Source organism: Ciconia boyciana, chromosome 18, assembly GCF_034638445.1.
Source record: "Ciconia boyciana chromosome 18, ASM3463844v1, whole genome shotgun sequence".
NCBI classification, from domain to species: domain Eukaryota; kingdom Metazoa; phylum Chordata; class Aves; order Ciconiiformes; family Ciconiidae; genus Ciconia; species Ciconia boyciana.
The window spans coordinates 12,779,402-12,799,493 of record NC_132951.1 but is presented as its reverse complement, the minus strand read 5'-3'; the positions used below and the strand labels follow the sequence as shown (position 1 = coordinate 12,799,493).

The following is a 20,092-nucleotide window of genomic DNA, read 5'->3' as shown; positions in this document are numbered from 1 at the left end:
CGGTGGCCGGGGCACCGCACCCGCCGGCTGCTGGAGGCTGCTCCCCGTCCCCTCCCACCGCCCAGCCCGCGCCAGGGAGTTGGCACCGCTCGCCCAAAACACCCTGGCCCAAGCGCGTGGCAGGACAGCCCCAGCCAGGCTGGACGCGCAGGGGAGAGGGGTCCTGCAGCATTAACCCTGGGGCCGCAGCCCCTCTACCCTGGTTGCACCCCCAGTCCAAGCCCCCACAGTCTCCATAGCCCCCACAGCGTGCTCAGAGCACGCAAAGGACGTCCCCCCTGCCTGGCTCTCCAGTGGGGTGCTGGCTGTGCAGGCAGGCTTTGGGAAGCCCTCACAGGCAGGGGTCCGGCCCAGGCACCAGCCCCTTGGGGAACGTGGTCCGCAGGGCTGGGACAGGGGACGGGGTGTTTCGCTGCCTCGGAGGCCCTGGGGACCAGCAGGACCACTGCAGGGCCGAGGTTTCCTCCTCTGGGGTCCCTGAGGGATCTCCTGGCTTGTCCCAGGGGAAGGGCTGATCCTGCACCGGTCCCCAGCGCCCCCCGAGCCCGCGCGGCACCACGGCACCGGGCACGGTGCTTTTCCCCACGCTGTGCTGGGCGCTCGGGGCTTCTCTCACTCACCAGCCAGACTCACGTGCACTACAGCACCCGAGAGTAAATTGGGAACTGCCACGATTCCTGGCTCAGTGTCTCATGGTTGGGGAGAGGACAACGGGGCTGCGTGGAGGGGGCTGCACGGCCCCCCAGCACCCCCCAGGCCAGGAGCACAGTGCCAGGGCAGCAGCAGTCCAGGGGTGGAGGCAGTGCTGGCCTTGCTGGGGCGGATCGAGGGGTGACTTGCCTGGACACAGACCCTTCTCTGAGGCATTTAATGGGGTGTCGCTGGCTGCTGCAGAGCACTGGGGTGGAGAGCAGAGAGGGGTGACACAAAGCTGGGGGGAGGACACAGGGCAAGGACAGGCACAGCTGCCAGTGCAGCTGGAGGAGCTGGGTGCCCCGGGGCTGCCTCCAGGGCTGTGGAGCTGCAGCGGGGTCTGACCAAACCCCAGCTCGGTCCTGCGTGGCCGTGGGTGGCTGGATGAAGCGAGGGCTGAGCTCTGGGGACCTCCTGGCAACACCATCTGCACCTATGCCTTCATTTCTGGAAGGGAAAGAGAAGTGCTGAGAGGCTGGGGAGACGTCAGAGCCCAGCGCCAGTGCTGGAGACCCACCTCTGCCTCCCCACGCACCAACAAGAAGTGATGGAGCTGTCCTGAGGGACCCCAGCCCTCACCCCGGGGGTGTCCTTGTCCCAGGACACCCCATCCCCCCCCATGAAAAAACAATATAGACCCCACTAAGCCCAGCCTGACCCATGTAGGGGGCAAATGGGGCTTTGCTTTGCCAGGGTGCATCTGATGCACATCCTGGGTGATGGTCTGCCACCTCCTCACCCCTCACAAGGGCTTGGAGGGACCCTGTCCTGGGGGATGCGCAGCCCCCCTGCGCTCCTGGGGCAGGACCACACGGCCGTGGTGCAGTGTGGGTCCAGCCCCAAGTGCTCAGCCCACAGCCAGGGAAGGGAGAACCCACGTGGTGCCCAGTGTGGGGACAAGCCTGGCACGTGGGGGGACCCAGCGCATCACCCGGGATCCGCAACTCACCGTCGAGAATGTGAAACTCATCTGCGGAGTCACAAAACCCTGCAAGAGAGAGAGAGCCCGGGGACGTCACCCTGCCTGGGCACCGGGGACCCCTGGCCCTGCACCCCAGGGGCACTGTGGGGCACAGCCCAGTCCTTGCACCTTGCATCCTTGTCCCTGGGGTGGCCGCAGCATTGGGACAGGCCCCACACGTGGCCCTACTGTGGGTGACATGGGGCCACAAGCTGCTCAAACCCATGTGGATTTGCCTCCCCCTCCCCATGCTGGAGGGGACAGACCCCAGCCCCCACTGCCAGGCCTCTCCTGGGCACAGCCCTTGCCGTGGGTGCCCCCTGCTCCCAAGGGACTGTGTGCCACCCACCATATACGGGGAAATAGTAGGTCACGTCTTCGCTTAGGCCCACAGCCCTGACGCGCTGCTCAAACTTGTCCACGACAGCATCGCTGAGCCGGCTGGTCCGTCCTGCGTGGGGAGGGAGATGCCGTCAGCAGCCTCGAGCTCTGCTCCAAAGCCCCCCGTGCCCCCTGCGGCAAAGCGCAGGGACAAGGGGTCTTTCAGCTCAGAGAAGCTGTTTACTGGCTTCCCCCTGCACAGTGTTTGGGGACAAAACTCTCCATCTGGAGACCAGGACGCTCAGAGAGACCTCATCTCTGCCTTTGTCTCCTCCAGGGCTCCGGCAGGCATCCCCCGAGCCCAGCATGGGTTTCCCACCCCTCTGCCACCCCTGTCCTTCATCCGCCACAAGCCTCCGAGCACCGACCCACCATAGAGCTTGACAGAGATGCTCCGTCCCTTCTGGTAATAGAGGATGGCGTAGCTGCTGTAGTCCGTCTCACCCACCACCACGTCCACCTTGCTGCCATGGCCACGGCCTGGGAAAGACAGAGGGCAGCCCCAGTGAGTCCCGGCTAACCCTGGTTACCCCCAGCACCATCCAGGGGCCTTGTTTTGCCATGACTGGGGTGTACAAGGGGTGAAAATCAGGGCCAGAGCGGGTGCAGCCCCACAAGGTGCCATTCCCCACCAGCGGGCACCAGTCCACGGCACTGCCCATAATGGTATCTGGCACTGGGGCACTTTGAGACCCCAGAGGTGGGATACGGGGAGGGCACTGGGAAAGAGGACACTGGTACCAAAGCCCTGCCAAAAGCAGGAGTGGGGGGCTCCAGCTCCGCAGTCCCTGCAGCCCCCCCCTCCACCACAGCCCGGCCTCCCTCACCCTTCAGGAGGAAGCGTCCGTGTGCCTGGGCAGGGAGGTAGCACTGCCTGATTTCCCAGCACATCCCGTCCCTGTGTGGGGAGAGGAGGAGGCTGTGAGCACAGGCTGGAGAGGATCCAGCCCAGGTCCCTGCCCGCCCCGCTTGCCAGGCCACGCACAGGACCTGTTTTCTTGGGACTTTGTTTTCTCCCCAGGGAGATGCTGCGAAGGGATGTCCCAGAGCCCCGTGGAGATGCAGGGAGAGACACAGAGCCTGAAAACCTGCTGAGCCCGAGGGGTCCCTGCCCCCTCCCTGCAGCTCCAAGCCTGGCTCAGCCCCTCAGACCCCCCAGAGCCCACGGATGCGCTGAAGACCACCCTCCTCAGCCATGCTGCCGCTGGGGTGGTCCCGAGTGCCTGTCCCTGGCTGGGCGGCTGTGGAGTGACCAGGTGCCTGACTGGTGCCTCAGTTTCCCCAGCCTGGCTGCCCCCCACCCTGCCCAGCCTGGGCAGCCCAAGCCCACCCCAGGCTGGTGGCATGCAGATGGCAGGGTACCAGCCCTGCCGCGGCCAGGGCTTCTACCACAAAACATCCCAGAGAAGATCCCACCCACACTTTGCTCCTGGGCAGCTCTCTCCTCCTTGAGCTCGTGGCCGGGGCACTGGTCCTGCTCTGACCTGCCTGCAGCATCCCCATTTCACCTAGCGTCCCTCATCCTCATCCCAGAGCACTGGCTCTGCTCTGACCTGCCTGCAGCGTCCCAGTCCCACCCAGCGTCCCCATCCCAGGACACTGGCTCTGCTCTGACCTGCCTGCAGCGTCCCAGTCCCACCCAGCGTCCCCATCCCAGGACACTGGCTCTGCTCTGACCTGCCTGCAGCGTCCCCGTGCCACCCAGCGTCCCCATCCCAGGACACTGGCTCTGCTCTGACCTGCCTGTAGCGTCCTCATCCCAGGACACTGGCTCTGCTCTGACCTGCCTGCAGCGTCCCTGTCCCACCCAGCGTCCCCATCCCAGGACACTTGCCCTGCTCCAACCTGCCTGCAGTATCCCCATCCCATCCAGCGTCCCCCGTCCCCATCCCAGGGCATCGGCCCTGCTCTGACCTGCCTGCAGTGTCCCTGTCCCTGCCTGTGGCCTCAGTGGCCGGTGTCACTCACAGCTTCCTGAAGGTGCTGATGGCGAGGCTCTGCCCATCCAGGACGCTCACCGTCATCGCCGTGGCCTCCAGCCGGTGGCTGTGCTCCGACAGGTAGCTGCAGCGGGAGGCCATGCTGACCAGGAACCACATCCCTGCAAGCTGCATGCCACAGGGGTGGCACCATCTGCCAGGTCACCACCACTCTGGGGTGCCACCACGCCGCTGCCCTGAGCACCCACCACCCTGAGCACCCTTCTTCCATGCTGTCTCCGCTCGCTTGGCACCTCTGCCTGCAGCCTGGCCCCTTGGCGTGCCCACGGGGCACGACTGCCCTTGTCTGGGAGCCGGCAGGTGGGACAGAGCAGGACAGACAGGAGCCTGGCATGGGGACAGGCTGGAGCAAGGGGGGCTGCGGGGAGGCATGAGGCACCCCCCCACGCCTCATACTGCCGGGGAGGCTGCAGCCCCGGTCTGGACCCCCCAGCAGAGCCCCAAGCTCAACCCGAGCCCCAGCTGGAGGCCGTGCCCAGCACCCCGGGGCGACGTGAGTGCCAAACCCAAAACCGAGACTGGCTGCACCAGCCGCAGGGCCGCGGACGGAGGTAGCTGTGGGAGCCGGGGGCCCGGCTGGATGGCAGCCAGCCAGGACGGGGGTCCCCGGCGAGGCTGCGGCCCCTGCGCCTGCCTCACGGGCAGCTCTGCGGGCAGCGCCTGGGGGCTGAGCTGGGCTTGTGCTCCTGCGACCCCTGACTGGGGGGTGCCGGGGGGCTCGGGCCGGGGGACAGGCCGCAAGGGCAGGTCTGGAGGGGGAACGCCGCGGGCCGGGGGAACGCGGCGGGGTCCGACTTGGAGGGACACACAGGGGGACGGGCTGCGGCCCCGCTGCCCGCCTGCGGCCCCGAGCACAGGGCTGGGCCCCAGCCCCGGTGGCGGGGACAGACGGGTGCCCACAGACCCGCCCGGCCCCGGCCCCTCACCTGGGGGAGGCTGAGCTCCTCCTGAGCCGCCACCTTCTCCAACGGGCTCTGGGGAGGGGGCGCCCGCCGCCGCCGCCCCTGCCCCAGGCCCGGCGGGGCCGTGAGGAGCAGGCCGAAGAGCAGGAGGGTGCCCAGGGCCACCATGGCGCCGCTCTGCCGGAAAGCGGCGGGGGCGGGAGGGCGGCGGGGTCAGGCGGGCAGCGCGGCTGCCTGGAGCCGGGCCCGGCGGGGGCCTCCGGGAGCTGCAGGCCGGGGCAGGCCGGGGTCAAGGCCGGGGCAGGCCGGGGGCCGGGGGTCCCCATGAGCTGGGCCGGGCACGGCCGCCGGGGGTGCAGCGGGGCCCGATGCCGGGCGGGGGTGAGGAGCCCCGCCACAGGCCCGGGGGGTCCCGGCGGTCCTCGACCCCGCGGGTCCTCGACCCCGCGGGTGGTGGGGCGGGGCCTGTTCAGATGGGGGCGGGGCCTGATCAGGAGGGCGGGGTCTGACCGGGCGGGGCGGGGCCTGATCGGAAGGGGCGGGGTCTGATCAGGCCGGGCGGGGCGAGGCGGGGCAGAGCCGCCGCGATCGTGAGCGAGCGTGCCGCGCTCGGCTAGCTGCGCCTAGCGCGCTGTGGGGAGCTCTGGGCTCGAGCTCTCCGGCCTGCGGCAGAAAGCGGCGCGGTGATTGGAAGGGGGGGGAAACCACCGAGAGGGGCGGCCAGAGCGGCCCGCGAGAGCCGGAGCGGAAGCGGGGCGGGGAGGCCGGAAGCGCCGCGCGAGGAGGCGGCGGCAGCGGAGCCGCCGGAGCCGCCGAGGTGCCGTGAGGGGGCGGGGGCGGCCCGGGGCGGCGGGCGGGCGCGGGGCCGGGGGTGCCGCGGGCCCCTGGGCGGGCCGGCGGGTGTGGGGCCCCCGGGGCGGGCGCGGGGCCCCCGGGGTGGGGCTGCGGGCGGCCGGGCCGGGCCGGGCCTCACCCCCGTTTGCTTCCAGGCGCGGCGGCAGAATGACACGATGGATGCGGGCGGCGGCCCCCTCCTCCCCGACAGCGTCCTCTACGAGATCTTCCTCTACCTGGACCACGTAGACGTGCTCTCGGTGGGGCTGGTGTGCCAGCAGTGGCACGCTGTGGCCCGCGACGAGTTCCTCTGGAAGGAGCTCTTCTACCGCTACTACCGCATCTCCCGGGAGGTGCCCCGGCACCCAGGTGCGCTGGCGCGGGGGGACGGGGCTGGCGTGGCTGCCCGCAGGGCTGGCTGCCTTCCTGAACCTGCTGGGCAGGCACAGCGGTCGTGTCGTGCCGGGCCGGGGGCCTGCTCAGCCCCGAGGCTTCCGGCGGCCCTGGGGGGCTCTTCCCCGGGTGATGGCACCCAAAACCTCCCTGCCGTGAGCCCAGCCGGGAAAATCCTCTCCCCCTCTGCTGCTCAACGCTCTGGCGCCGAGGGTGATGGTGCCACTGAACTGCATCACGTTAGCAGTCTACAGGCTTGGGTGGTGATGTGCGCGTGAAGGGCTCTGGAACTGCCCGAACGCTTCAGAAAGGGGCATCGGATAGTTGAAAATGCTTCGACTTTCCTTTTCTTTCACAGAAAGGGGGTTTCTGAGCTCTCTCTAGGCAGGTGCTCTCTGGTAGCTTGTCTGGGCGCTGCTGCTGCTGAGGGAGATCCTGAGGAGAGGCAGTGAGTCACTGTGCTCTGCTACGTGACAGCCCGGTTGGATTCCATGATAATCACTGCTGGCTTTTCCTGATCAGGACCTCACAGCAAGCCTCTGCTTCAGGCTTTGTCCCTTTCTCATCCGGACTAGGAAGAGCTGGAAGTACACATTAGCTGATCAAACTATTTCCATAAGATGTAGGCAGCAGCTGCAGCCTGGCTGTGGAGGACACATGTGCCTGCTGTCTGGAGAGGGAGGTGGGTGTGCGGCAATTTAATTGTACAGTGGGCAAATGCTAAGGCAGTAGTTGACCCACTTTGCAAGGGCAGGTCAGACTTGATCTTGGCCTCGGCTTGCAGTAGGAAAATGACCCATTAACAGTCGGCATCAACTGAGCCTGGCAGGGCCTTCCCTGGTTAGAGCTGTTGGCAGTCTCGGTGGCGGCAGTCATACGATCACAGGTCTGTTCCCTGCTGAGTATCAGGTGCTGAAAGCAGTTTGGTGTGGTCTGGAAGGGTAACCCAATGCTGTCACACCAGAGACAGGCCTTGGGGACCTGCTGACAGGAGTCCTTGCTGCCAAGGTGGGTGTCTCTTGGAGTCCAAAAAGCCTGTTCCCAGCGTGCTGCAGAGGTCCGGGAGGGCTGTGCAACATCCTCTGCTCCCAGGATGTGCACGGCGCTCCCAGCGGTGGCCACGGCAGAGGAAATTGGCTTCTTGATCTTGAGTTGCAGTTGCTACAGAAGGACGGGAAGAAACACCTAGGATGCAGCAGGAGCCCGTCTCCCTGCAGTGGGGAACACCAGTGCAAAAGGGCTCTGAGAAGAGATGAAGTGCGGATGGGACGACTCGGGCTGCGTGATTTCACTTGCACAGACCCTGGGAGCTCCACGGGGTTGAGGACGTTATATTTAGGTTTTATCTGAGGCTCTTTGACCAGGCTTCTTCGCTTCCAGGCTCCTGCAGTTAGTTAGTAAGCTGACAGCCCTGTTTTTTAGCACTAATAGGGATGGAGCAGTCGGTGTAACTCAGTAACGTATTCAGGCACCTCCCAGACTGCGCTTTTGGAGCTGTGAGGCAGCTCCACGAGGCAGCGGGGGCAGAGGGTGGCTGGCGGGCCCAGCAGGGGGCTGAAGCAGGAGTTTGGGGAATCCCCTGCCAGCCTGCCTGCCCTGGGCAGCTCTGGGGTTTGGGGAATAGTATCCAGTGGGTCTTGTAAGAGGAAATGTTGGGATTGCTTGGCCAGATGGGATCTGTCCAGACTTCTTCCCAGCCAGACGGGCCAGAACCTGGAGCTTCAGAGGGAGGTGAAGCCCCCTGCCTAGTGAGGAATGGTGGGATGTCCTGGCAGCAAGCTGCTCCCTGCCTGCAGGAGCAGGTGCCTCCTGGGCTGCAGCGAGTTCCAAAAAAACCTTCAGTCCTGTTCAGTGTAACTAGGGAAATTGGCCCTTATCCATATACATGTCTAATCCTCTTTGCTTCCTCGGGATTTGCTGCTGCAAGAAGTCTGTAGGCTGCCTTACCAGGCACTTTGTTAAAAGTCCTCTTTATTTGTCTCCTTATTGGCCATCAGTGTGACTTCTGTGAGTGTGCTCCAGACTCTTCTTCTGCAGGGCTCCTTCTGTCCTGGCACACTGCATCCAGCTCCTGTTCTTCTCTCTTGTTTTCTCTAGTCTCTTCTCTCATGGAGACTTTTTTTTCCCTGGTCTCATACCCTTTCTGAAACCTTCTTAATTCTGTGTTAGACAAGATAAAGATAATCAGAGCAGAGCCTGGTACCCTGAGGAGCAGGTTCTCTCTCATCACATGACAGATTTGTTTGTATTGTGCTGGAACTGCTGTTTTGTCCTGAGCAAGGCTTTTGTTAGATAGCTAACGGCTGTGCCCTGGATGTTTCTTGCAGTGGCTGTACTGCTTTAGAAAGTAGTGGTGTGGTGTGGAGTTGTGTGTTTACTGGAGGAAAAGATATTTTTGTGTGTGTGTGTGTGAGTGGGGAAGCTACTGAGAAAAATGTTAAGCCCTGCTAACTTGCTTGAAGCCATAGGGATAGTGGCCTCAGCAGAGCTCCTGGCATTGCTAGCAGCAGTCAAGACTGCGCTTTATTAAAGACTGATTCTGCGGCTGCCATGCTTAGCTCAGGTCTGTCACTTCCCTCCACTTACATTCCTGTCCCATGTCCCTGCTTGTGTGTTACAGCTGCCGTCTCCTGGTATGATGAGTTCCAGAGGCTCTACGACACCATACCTTGCGTGGAAGTGCAGGCCCTGAAGGAGCACAATGACCAGGTTTTGCACCTCAGCTTCTCCCACTCTGGCTGTTTGTTTGCATCGTGCTCCAAAGACTGTACTGTCAAGGTAAAGCGGCAGCCTCGCCTGCACAACCCTTCCAGCTTTGATTTAGTGGGGCTTAGCCACAAGAGCAGCCTTTAGGAAGTCTGTGGAGAGGAGAGGTTTGACCAGGTTGACCAGAGGTTTGACCCTGGACTTAGGCTGGTTCCTGCAGATGCTGAGTTGTTCTCAAAGCCGCAGAACTAGTGACTCTTGCAAACGTAGCCTTGAGGGCTGTGGATTCCAGGTCCAGCCTGCATGAAGGTGACCAAGGTGCCTTCCTGGCTCTGGCCGCTTTCTAGATGCAAATCAGTCCTGTTGTGCCATGGGTCTAACAAAGACTGTGGAGATAACGATCTACTGCAGAAGTTGTCTTCCGTGAGTGGTTGTCTTCCGAGGAATCTCTCTGAACATGTTGAAAAATCCAGCTGTGACAGTACCATTCATTGCCCGAACACCTTCTCCACTGGCAGGTGGAGAAGCAGTGCTGCATTTAGCCACTCTCCAAAGCTGTTGGTCATTTTCTGTTAGGGGAATTGACAGGGAAATCGTGACTAGGAGGCAGTTATATAGGGTCTTCGGTATTTTTTTTTTTTCTTGTCCTGGTGAGTGCTGGCAGAACAGATAAAGTGGAACCACTTTCAGGCTTCTCAACAGCTTCCTGACTGTTTGTTCATCTGTCTATAGATCTGGAGCAATGAGTTGGATATCTCCCTGCAGCACAGCTCCAACATGAGGCCGTACAACTGGAGCTACACACAGTTCTCCCAGTTCAACTCTGATGACTCCCTCCTTCTGGTGTCAGGTGTCTTTGTGGGGCCTCACAACTCCTCGTCAGGAGAGATTGCCGTAATCAGCATGGGTAAATACCACTCTCACCTTCACTGGGGCTTCCTGGGAGGTGTGAAATGGTGGGTGCTGGGGTTCCCTTCCTCTTCGGGTGTGCGGTGGCCTTGACCTCTGCTTGTCCTGCCTTCCACTATCTATGCAAAGGGGTCCCAATCACAGTTTCATAGGGTAAACCTTCCAGATAGCCTTAACTCTGCTCAGGTCACCATGTCATCACCTGAAGGCAGTGTGGCATGTATTTATTCTCACTTAACTTCTGTTCTAAGTGATGGCCTAGACAAGAGTTATCCATGTTACCTGTTGTCTTGAAGCCACCATTTGTGACTCAAGTGGTGCTAGTCCCACCCTATGGTCTCACGTGGCTTTCTGAGGTGCATTCATCCAGGCCTGCTTCACCTCTTCTGCTGCAGTTCTGTGAAACTCACTAATCCCAACTGCATTATCTCTCACCGTCTCTGTGCTACAGTCCCACTGTGCCAAAAGTCAAGGAGTGCTGCTAAATGCACAGCTGTCTTGCTCAGAAAGGCCCTGAGAGCCAGGGGTGGGAGTGAAGAAGTTCTGTACGTGTTTGACTTGTTCTTGTCCTTGGGATGTCTGCTTTGGGCCATGCTTGGAGAAAGGCTGTGAGGTTACGTTGCTCTTTGGTCTGGCTGCCCTTTTATTTTGGTTTCCCTTGTGCACGCTCTCCCCACACAACTCTGTACAAGAGAGAAATAATCTCTCTCCATAGTAGTGACTGGAAGCCAGACAGTGGTTGGGCAGTGTCCGCTCAGCTTGCAGTGGAGGTGCTGCATCAGTGCCTCTGTTGAGGAGACTTCAGTCCACTTCCCATGTCTTCTGCCACGGTTTCTCCAGAGCCCTTGCCGGGAGCCATCGCCTCACATCTGTGCTTCCCCTCTCTTCCAGAGAACTTCACGCTGCTTTCCAGGGTGAGGAATAAACCCTATGATGTGTTTGGCTGCTGGCTGAATGAAACCAACTTGATATCTGGCAATCTCCATCGGATTGGGCGTATAACCTCCTGTTCTGTGCTGTGGCTGAACAACGCTTTCCAGGTGAGGTGTCTTTGTTCCAGCTCCACAGGCAGTGCAGCTTCCTGCTGGCTCCTGGGGGAGGAAGAGCTGTGGAGGAGGTGTGAGCGGGGAAGAATGGCCCAGTCCTTCCTGTTTGTCTCCTCTGACTTGCCCTCAGGATCTTGAGCTTGAGGCAACGCTTGTGTGAGGTTTCTCCATGCTCAGTGTTGTGGTACCCATTGCAATACTCCAACTCAGCTTCCATTAACTCTTGCCCCATTAATTGGGATGAAGACTTGACTGCAGTTCCCTAGAGCATGCGTTGCTCAACAGGAGAGTGGTTGAACCGCAGCAGGGTTGCTGACGTCCTTGATAGTATGAAGCTGGGCTTGGGACAGCTGTAGTCTGGCATGTGTCCGAGCGATGGCCGTTCTCCCACTTGGCAGCTCAGTGCATCGTTCCCGGGAGCCAGAGGCAGCGGGGAAGCTGAGCTCAGACCTGCCTGTCCTTGCTGACATTTCTGTGGGCCAGGTGCTGTCTTTTATGCTGTGATGGGACCTGGAGATCAGCGTGTGCTGGCTTTAGACTGCTTGTTTTCTGCTTGTTCATTCTCTGGCAGTTGTGCTGCTCAGACGTGTTCTTTTCCATGTTTTGCCTCTGTCTCAATGTCACAGCTGCACATCCTGGTGTTTTGTGTTTTGTGTTTTTTAACATGAACAATTGATGCTGGCCCCAGGCGAAATCCTCTGTAGCAGAGACCCTTCCCATAACCACATCTCTGCACTGCACTGACACTACAGCATTAACTCTTCCACCTCCAAGAGGCGAGGAAGGACCTTGCCCACTTTGACAGGGGTGTTGAAGCACGGCTGGAGCAGTTAGGCAGGAAGAGACCTGCTGCTTGAGTCTGGGAGCAGATAACCAGGCTGGTCCTGCTGAGGGGTACAGGCGAACTTCAGGAGCACAGAGGTCCTCCGCCTCTGCTGCTTGTAGGCCAAAGGGATGGCACTTCACACTCCGCCTGTGTTTATCGCAGAGGCCTGTTCCTGAAATTCTTGTAAAGTGCCGAGCAGCACCAGCTAATGATCTCAGGCGGGGGGATGACAGCAAGGCTGCCTGGCCTCTGTGTTTCCCAGCTCCGCTGTCATCTGCCTGCAGGAGCTTTTTGTCTCGGTGTGCCCACCTCCAAGATTGGAAGGAGCGCACCAAAGCTGGCCAGCCTCTTGGGCCAGTTCTCATGGTCCGCGCCCCATATAGCAGTGCGAAGAGAGGTCGGTGTGTGGCTGGTGTCTGCTGTGGGGGCTCAAGGTGGCACCTGGGGGCAGGTGGCTCTAGGTTTGAGCTGTAGGAGTGACGTGAGGTGGTTCCCGCTTACTTCTCCCTTCTGCTTGCAGGGCATAGAGTCCGAGAATGTGAATGTAGTGAAGAGACTGTTCAAAATCCAGAACCTGAACGCCAGCACTATCCGGACTGTGATGGTGGCTGACTGCAGCCGGTATGATTCCCCGGACCTGCTCCTGGACTACGAGGAGCAGCTAGCTGCTTCCTCCACCTGCCCAGTCTTTGATCTTGGCAGTGACAGTGAGGAAGAGGAGGCCAAGCCCAAGCAGACTCCAGAGCCAGCAGTACAGGAAATGCCAGATGAAGGGGGTGTGACGGCAGAGGATGGGCTGCAGCAGTTCTTTGATGATATCATGGAGGGCCGCGTGAGGCCTGCCATGACTGATACAGAGTTGGAGACGAAGGTGGCTGAGCTGTTTGTACGCAACAGAACTAAACCGCCTGAGCTGAACCTGCTCTCCACAGACAGCAACAGCAAGACAAAATACTTAATCTTCACCACAGGATGCCTCACCTACTCCCCGCACCAGATAGGTAAGGTCTGAGCCCAGGGCATGCCAGCCTCCCTGGGGGTGTGGGCTGCAGCTACACTCTGAGTTTGAATCTGGAAAAGACTGGTTTTATTTGCTGCCTGTTTGTGGTGAGTGAGTTGCAGTGAGTTGCTCAAGCTGCTGGATTCTCAGTACGGGAGGCTTTTGAGATGCCCCGGATCACTGAAGGGGGTTCCACCCCACAAGCGCTTGCCTGAGGGTTGTTTTGTTGCTGCCAGGCTTGACACGTGGCCAAACAAGGAAGTCGTGGCGAGGGCTGAGCAGAAGATTAAGAAGGAACTCCTGACTAGGACATCAGCCATGAGTCACACGCAAGCGGGTGGATGTGAAGGGCAGCGATTGCCCTGATAGGAGCGTGTGGAAGGGCCTCGGTCCTGTTGTCTTGCAGAGGTGGAAAGGGCATCAGGGCAAGACTAGTTTGAGCAGCTTGGAGTTCAGGCGCGTCTTGCTTGCACAGTGCCCCTCAGCTCTCAGAGACAGAGCCCTGCCTGCCCCTGTGCCTCACCTGCCTCCCCACTGCCCAATGTGATCACCCTGCATCACGTGGCCTTTCAGCCTCAGCGAGACACTTAGGCACCTCTGTTTTGGTACTGAAGAGGCTTCACGGTGGGTTATTAGATGCCCCAGTGGGTGTTTTCATGGCAAGCTGATCCTAGGCAGCTTGCTGGCACTCAGCCTCCTTGCTCAATGGGGTACAAGGGGCTGTAGTTGCAGCACAAGCCAGGAAATGGTGCTGTTGGTGACCTTTTTCTGGGCTAGGACGTCCCTTGCTCATCTGGGGCTCTCTTCTTGAGACACTGGGACTAGCAGAGTCTAAACTTACAGGAAATCAGTGCAGTGATGAGCAGAAGCAGGTAGTCTGGCTGCTTCTCCAAAAGCCCCTAAAGCTAGCAGAGAAGTTCAGTGGAAAGGACCAGACAGATCAGTAGAAATGTGGGGAGGGAAGGAGAGCTGCTTCCAGGCAAGAAGACTCTTCTGTAAAGCCAAACAGTTTCAGTTCCTTTTGCTGCTTGCACAGTTACAGCCTCGCTTTCCTGCTGCAGGCTCTTCTAACCTTCCTGTTACTTGGTCCTGCACCAGTACGGCCCAGTAAGGCAGTTTCCAAAGCTGTAGGCAACTTGGAGAAGAGTCACTTGGTCTTTGCCCACCTAAGTTAGGAATGTGACCTGGACTGAGTGTAGCTCTGCTCTGTGCTCCTGTCCATGGCCAGGTCTGCAGGCGGACGTGGTGGCCCTTGGCCTGCCTCCAGACACGTGGCGGGTGGTCTGCCCTGACTCAGCCCTATAAGCAGTGCTGCATCTTGATCTGCCGGGCTGAGCAAACACTGCCTCGCAGGCTGGGGCCTGCAGCGAGCGAAGGCGAAGCGTGGTGCAGAGGCAGTGCCTGCCTTTGGACTCTGCTGACTTCCAGTGCAGCCTTCCAGGGCCGTGGGTTTTGGTGCCTTTGAACTCCAGTGACTCCCTGGCCAGCAGCCAGTGCCCGCAGCACAGACTGGCTGTTCGGAGGGATGAACCCTGACTCGGCTCCTCTCCCAGCCATGAGTCACTGCAAATTGTTACGTTTGCCCATCAGTTTGTGTGTTGAACTGGCCTTGGTGCATCTGCTGTCTGCCCCCAAGGAACTGGTGCTTGAAAGAGCTTGCTGTTGTGCTCATCTCTCGCTGGGCTGGTGGGAGCCACGCTCCTGGCTGCTGGGCATCGGCACTATCTTGCCTGATCTGTGGCACGCAAGCACTTCTGCAGGAGTTTCCTTTGAGCTCCTGTCTCCCTTGTGCTGCTGGCAGGCTTGAGTCGTGGGCAAAGCCGCCTGTTCCGCTGGCTTGTGCATGCGGGGGCCACATAGCTGAGTTTGGAACTGGGAGTGTAGTGCTGTGGAAACGAGGATGAAGATGCTGGTGAGCAATGCCAGTTGGGTGCAAGAGTGAAGGTCCTGTCCTGAAGGTCCTGAGCTGCCCAGGTTCAGATGCAGTGATGTTGTGAAGGGCCTCAGACTTGAGGTGCAGTGTGGTGCCACCCCTACCTTGTTGGTCTGCGGGGGAGGGCTAAAACCGAGGGTGTTTGGCAGCGATTCCCTCAGAGGGGCGATGGGATGGGCCGTCTTCCAGCTCCTCTTGGAGCCGCTGAGGATTAAGCCCATGTGTGCCCAAGAGCCGCTGAAGCTCATGGGAGTTGGAAATCCTCCAGGAAGTCGTTGTGGATGGTTTGTGTTTGGAACCTCTGTCTAGAGCTGGAAGGGGAGAGGGCTTGACCCATAGCATGTGTCTTCCTCAGTCAGGAAGTTCGAAAGCTGTAAAGCACTTGAGCCCAGTTTGGGTTTAAACCCCTGTTCTTGGAGCTTTCTGGGGCAGACCCCCACCTACGCTTGACAGTGGCAGGGGAAAGCCCTGCCACAGCCAGTGCGTCTGCTGGGCCTTCTCCAGGCTGGGTATTGCAGGAAATGGGCCCAACCCAAGGACTCATTTAGGAGAAAAACCTTTCTGCAACCAGAGTGTCTCCTGGGCCAGCGCAGCTTCCTTGTGCTTCAGAGCACGCTGCGGGGTGGGCTTGGAGTGAGGTGTGGCTGCACCAGCTGGGCTGGCAGCCAGGCGTTGGGCATCTCCCTGGCTGGGGTTGAACATGCCAGAGCGTCACTTACGGGCAGCGTCCTGGCCAAAACCACCACTTGCAAGAGCTTGAAGGAGCCTGGCAGGGACAGCAGCACTGTCCCAGTGCTCAGCCAGCGAGCCAGTTCTCCTTTCTTAGCAGCACGAAGGGAAGCCCCTTCTCGAAGCCTGGGGACTTCCACCAGCCCCGCTGTCTGCTGGCAGCAGTCTGCAGAACTGCCAGATTCTGCTTTCTGTCCCCAAGGGATTAAAAGGATCCTGCCCCATCAGATGACGACTGCTGGGCCAGTGCTTGGGGAGGAGAGGCGCTCGGATGAGTTCTTTGACTCACTGGATCACGTCATTGACATCCATGGGCACATCATTGGCATGGGCCTCTCCCCTGACCACAGGTGAGCGTGGCGGGGTGGCAGTGCTGGCTTCAGACACCGCAGGAGGTGGACGACAGCTGCCTAGGGCTTTTGCGGGGTGAGCAGGAGAAGAAATGACTGTAGTGGATGGAGCAGGGTGCCTGCATAGGCTGCTCTGCTCTTTCACATCCCATTTATGTCCTAGTGCTGATGGCATGTGTTACCACCCGAGCATCTCCCCAGATCTCGGCAGGAATGCTTTCCTCCCTCTGCACTGCTGAGCCTGGGTCAGGCAAGGAGCCTTGTAAGGGTGAAGGAGCTGCCCACACCTTAAAGTTGGTTTTAAAGGGATTAAAGAGGCTTGACGTAGCCCCTAACGCCCACTTTCTCAATTGTGGTGGCCCTTTCCTTTCCAAACATGTTAAGAAGTATTTCAGCAACAAGTTCCCATGTTTCAGCCTGGATTTTAGTGAGCTGAGCCACAGGCTTGTGAAGGACTAGAGAAACCGCTCGGTCCCTGCCCTGCGCGTTTACAGCTGGAGCTCCGTGAGCTTTGTCGCATGCAGTGATGCGCAGGGTAACCCCTCTGCTCCCCTTCCCGAGGTACCTGTACGTGAACAGCCGTGCCTGGCCTCGGGACTGCGTCATCTCTGACCCGATGCAGCCACCCCCCATCGCTGAGGAGATCGATCTGCACGTGTTCGACCTGAAGACAATGAAGGAGGTGAAAAGAGCCCTCCGTGCACATCGGGCCTACACACCCAACGAGGAGTGCTTCTTCATCTTCCTGGATGTCAGCAGAGACTTCGTAGCAAGGTGTGTGGCGATGGGGGTGGGCACGATCTGGGCCGCGTGTCCGGGAGGGCCTTGGGGCCATCACTGCGGGGATGGCTTGTACAAGCAGGGCTGGGCCCTGTGTTGGAAACTCCTGTGTGTTGTGAGCAGAGCAGGAAACAGGAGGTTTGTAAAGAGCAGAGGGACTGAATCAGCTGATGAAGGCTGTCCGCCCTGGTCCTGTTGTGAAATCAGTGAGGAAAGGGGACATTTTAGGCTGTGGCGTGTTTGGCAGTGGGTGGCAAATGCCCTTCCTGGGGGCTGCAGGCAGCAGGTCTATGGGGTGAGTTGAAGGGGCACTTCAGACAGTCTCTGGATCCCCGAGGGAGCTGGCCTGCTCAGGTTGAAGCTCATGGGTGACAGGGCTGCTGGCCAGGCTAGGGCACCCTCTGCTTCCGTCTGCGTGGAAGGAAGGGGATTGGGAGCAGCAGGTTATTGGGACTGCTGGGGTGATGTCCTTACTGGTCTCGTCCACTGCAGTGGAGCAGAGGATCGCCATGGCTACATCTGGGACCGGCACTATAACATCTGCCTGGCCAAACTGCAGCATGACAATGTGGTCAACTCGGTGGCGTTCAGCCCGGTGGAGCAGGAGCTGCTCCTGACAGCCAGTGACGATACCACCATCAAGGTGTGGCGCTCCCCTCGCGCTGTGCGCATCCAGCAGGCCAGGAAGCCCAGGCCCAGGAAACTGCTCTTCTCCTGGCTCATGAACCAGAAAAGCTGAACCCAGGTACACCTGCTCCTGCAGCTTCTTCACTGCAGCCACCTCCTCTGGAGCTTGCAGAGCTTTGAGCCCTGCACAACAGAGACGAGCTCTGGGCACATCTGTTGAGTCAGGAGGGACCCCGGCAGCGGGAATTGCTTCCTCCTTGGAGCATCTGCTGCAAAGACAGAACGTAAGCGCCAACGACCTGTTCCTGGGCCTGGTGGGCAGCAGCCTGAGCTGGTCACTGCAGGGTGGGCTCCCCACAGCTTCTCACGAACGCTGCTACTTGGTCACAGCTCTCTCTAGGTGAGCTTTGGTCTCCAAGAACAGACTGAGGCACGTCTCCAGCATTTGTACTGTGAGTGCCTGGGACGTGGCTGACCTCACCGAGAGCTACTGGCTGCAGAGCACTTGGCAGAAGCCGCGGTACAGCGCTGTGCTGCCTTACTGCAGGACTCTTTTAATATAGTACTTTTATTAATGTTTTTTTGTCCCAAACCTCCACAGGCAACTCGTCTGGCTGCTGGGTAATGCTGAGTGCCTCCTCCCACACGGTGTTGTGGCCCTGGAGGGCAGTGGGGGAGACAGGGCTGAGGGTGCCTGGCTGGTGTCTCGCGCGGCCCCCAGTGCGCTGCCGATGCCTTCTGTTAGCAACTACGTGTTGATATCACCAGTTTCCAAACTTGAGAGTGAAGAGGGCGGGTGGTAACATGGTGCTGGCTTTGCCTCTGTCTTCCTCTGCTAAGTAGCACTTAAATAAGCTATGGCATTGGTAATGTGTTTATTCTAGGGGATCTGCTGTCCCTTCCCAAGGGAGCAGCTGTGAGGATGGCTGGTGGGTCTCATGGTCACTTCCCTCCCATGCTACTCAAGTTGTGGCACTTTACGTTCTCTTGGTATGTTCTCCGTTAATAGGTGTAGGCACCCATGGGTGGCCACAGGTATTCACCCATGGGTGGCTGGGGGAACACAGCCCTCCTCTGCCTGAAGTGACAGTTGAATAAGCTTCCTTCCACCTGGCCTGATGTGCTGTGGGTTCGGTGATCAGCTCCTCCCAGGGACCCCTCTGATGGTGGAGCTGGCTCACTTGAAGCGATTACAAACTCGGTGGTGTTTACTCTCTACCTGTCCCTGAAGCTTTTCTCCCTCTAGCAGGTACCCAAATGTAAGAGTCTAAAACTAAGCTCCTAATCTTGACTTGGCCTACATGGCTGGGGCCAGCAGTGGCCCCAGGAGCTGCAGTCGCTCCTGGGAGCTGGGCTCTGGGCTGCATCTGGAAAGGAGCTGTGTCCCAGCCAGGGGCTGGGGAGGCATTTTGGGACTCCCCTGGGAGCACCGGGGGCAGTTGCCTGTGCCACTCACAGCCTTGGGTTGCAAATAGACTTAATGGAGGCAGCAGATACTGTCTTGATATGCACTGATGGCTTTAACAGCTCCTGTGGCCCTTGGCAGGAGGGTTTGTACCCTCATTCTGCTGTGCCCCAGCAGGTGCCCATGGCTTTATCCAAAACCCCTGTACTCAGGTTTTCTGTCATCATAGGACTTCCAGAAACAAGGGAGTCTTTGTGTGTGTGCACCCAGGATCCACATCCAGCTCTCTGTCCAGTCACACAGCAAAGGAACAGCCTCTGCCTTCCTCCCTCCTTCCCCAAGATTGTGAAATCTCTTCTCCCTTGGCTCAGTGTAGCAGTGAGCAAGGCACTGAGGGTTTATGTTTGTATTGAGTTTTGCTCTTCACTATGGCATTAAATAAATATTCTGCTAAAGCATCTCTGCAATCTGAGTTTGTTTTTCTGAGTGCTGTTCTTCTACTGAAGTAGAACTGAGCCCAGAAGCGTCATGCTGCTGTGCCTACATCTGCTGTGCCCCGGCAGAAGTAGCTGACCAAGAAGTACCTGCCCTGGGCTGTGGGGTGCAGCCAGAAAGCTGTGAAACAACAGGAGCAGAGGAGAGAGACAGAGAATTGCCCAAATCTTTGCCCTCAGGGAGGAGGATGGGACAGCCCTGGGCAGCCTCGGGAAAGCTCTTCTCTGCCAAGGCCAAGTGCTGCAGGCTCCAGGACAGGCCAGGGGCTGGAGCATCCTGGCTTCTCTGTGTCCCTCCTTGGTTTCTCATTTTTCCAAGCACTAACAGACACTGACCAGGTAAGTGGGGACCAAGCACTGGGGCTGGCCCTGTGCTACTAGTAGGAATTCCTGTGCTGCAGCAGCATCGTGAGCTGCAGTGCCAATGTCCCCTTACAGCCCTTTTGCCATCTTCCTTGATGCATCGTGCAGCAGCTGCACCTGTAAGAAGTGGGTCTGGCTGCTCCCTGGAGGGGACAGGCCCCCTTGGGTACCCCTCATATTTGTCTCTTCTACAGCCATGCATGTAGAGGCAGCCGTGCTGCTCCCCAGTACGGGTTTAGTCCCTCGGCTGGTGCTGCAGCTCTGGAGGGGCAGGACAGGGCCTCCTGCAGGGACGGCGGGAGCAGTACAGGCACTTGGCTCCTAACAGCAGCTCGGAAAAACCAGCCTGTCCTAGAGAAGCTCAGCAGCTGCTTTATTATCCAGCACGCAGGAACAGGAGCGTAACACGTTGGATTTGCCTTCCCAGTTGTTCTGCAGCTCCCCTCTGCTGCTGCAGGTAAAGGTGGCCCAGCACCGCTGCGCCTGCTCCCACCAGCCCTGTGGCGCCCTGTACATGTGAAGCTGCTGCAGCTGGGCTGGGGCCAGGTCACCCCCCCGAGGAGCTCCTTCTGCCTGCTCCCGCACCCCTTGTTTGGCAGCCGCCGTGCTGGGCAGACCCCCGGCTGCAGCGTCACTGCAGGGAGGCAGCAGCTGCGGAAAGGTCCCAGCACAGAAATAACTGCCCATCCCGAGGTGATCCTGCCCCTGCTCCTCTTCCACTCCGTGCAGTGCTGGAGCCCCACGGATTATACAACAACAA

At 59.6% G+C, this 20,092-nt stretch overlaps 2 protein-coding genes across 5 annotated transcripts; one reads left to right on the top strand and one right to left on the bottom strand.

Moving 5' to 3' along the window:
- Positions 1-882: 882 nt before the first annotated feature.
- C8G (complement C8 gamma chain) lies at positions 883-6,008 on the bottom strand. Of its 2 annotated transcripts, none has more exons than XM_072883104.1 (7): positions 5,911-6,008; positions 4,004-4,143; positions 2,863-2,933; positions 2,408-2,515; positions 2,004-2,105; positions 1,643-1,681; positions 883-1,140 (listed from the first exon to the last, which is right to left on the bottom strand). In XM_072883104.1, exons 2-7 carry the CDS (start codon positions 4,132-4,134, stop codon positions 1,127-1,129), a joined length of 465 nt encoding a protein of 154 aa, XP_072739205.1. In that variant the 5' UTR covers positions 4,135-4,143; positions 5,911-6,008; the 3' UTR covers positions 883-1,126. The 2 variants fall into 2 exon arrangements, with proteins under 2 accessions (XP_072739205.1, XP_072739204.1); XM_072883103.1 differs by lacking the exon at positions 5,911-6,008 and adding an exon at positions 4,962-5,395.
- FBXW5 (F-box and WD repeat domain containing 5) lies at positions 5,633-18,925 on the top strand. Of its 3 annotated transcripts, none has more exons than XM_072883101.1 (9): positions 5,633-5,754; positions 5,927-6,140; positions 8,785-8,942; positions 9,603-9,777; positions 10,671-10,819; positions 12,172-12,652; positions 15,516-15,663; positions 16,225-16,437; positions 16,936-18,925. In XM_072883101.1, exons 2-9 carry the CDS (start codon positions 5,948-5,950, stop codon positions 17,180-17,182), a joined length of 1,764 nt encoding a protein of 587 aa, XP_072739202.1. In that variant the 5' UTR covers positions 5,633-5,754; positions 5,927-5,947; the 3' UTR covers positions 17,183-18,925. The 3 variants fall into 3 exon arrangements, with proteins under 3 accessions (XP_072739202.1, XP_072739201.1, XP_072739203.1); XM_072883100.1 differs by having other exon boundaries at positions 15,411-15,663; XM_072883102.1 differs by lacking the exons at positions 5,633-5,754; positions 5,927-6,140 and adding an exon at positions 6,890-7,561 and having other exon boundaries at positions 15,411-15,663.
- Positions 18,926-20,092: the final 1,167 nt, after the last annotated feature.

Excerpts from the sequence above, each read along its gene's own strand:
- C8G (XM_072883103.1), bottom strand. The coding sequence starts at position 5,105 with ATGGTGGCCCTGGGCACCCTCCTGCTCTTCGGCCTGCTCCTCACGGCC. Across the intron at positions 4,144-4,961 it reads AGGAGCTCAGCCTCCCCCAG|CTTGCAGGGATGTGGTTCCT; the intron begins GTGAGGGGCCGG and ends TGTGGCATGCAG. Across the intron at positions 2,516-2,862 it reads CGGACGCTTCCTCCTGAAGG|GCCGTGGCCATGGCAGCAAG; the intron begins GTGAGGGAGGCC and ends TGTCTTTCCCAG.
- FBXW5 (XM_072883100.1), top strand. The coding sequence starts at position 5,948 with ATGGATGCGGGCGGCGGCCCCCTCCTCCCCGACAGCGTCCTCTACGAG. Across the intron at positions 9,778-10,670 it reads GATTGCCGTAATCAGCATGG|AGAACTTCACGCTGCTTTCC; the intron begins GTAAATACCACT and ends CCTCTCTTCCAG. Across the intron at positions 10,820-12,171 it reads GGCTGAACAACGCTTTCCAG|GGCATAGAGTCCGAGAATGT; the intron begins GTGAGGTGTCTT and ends TTCTGCTTGCAG.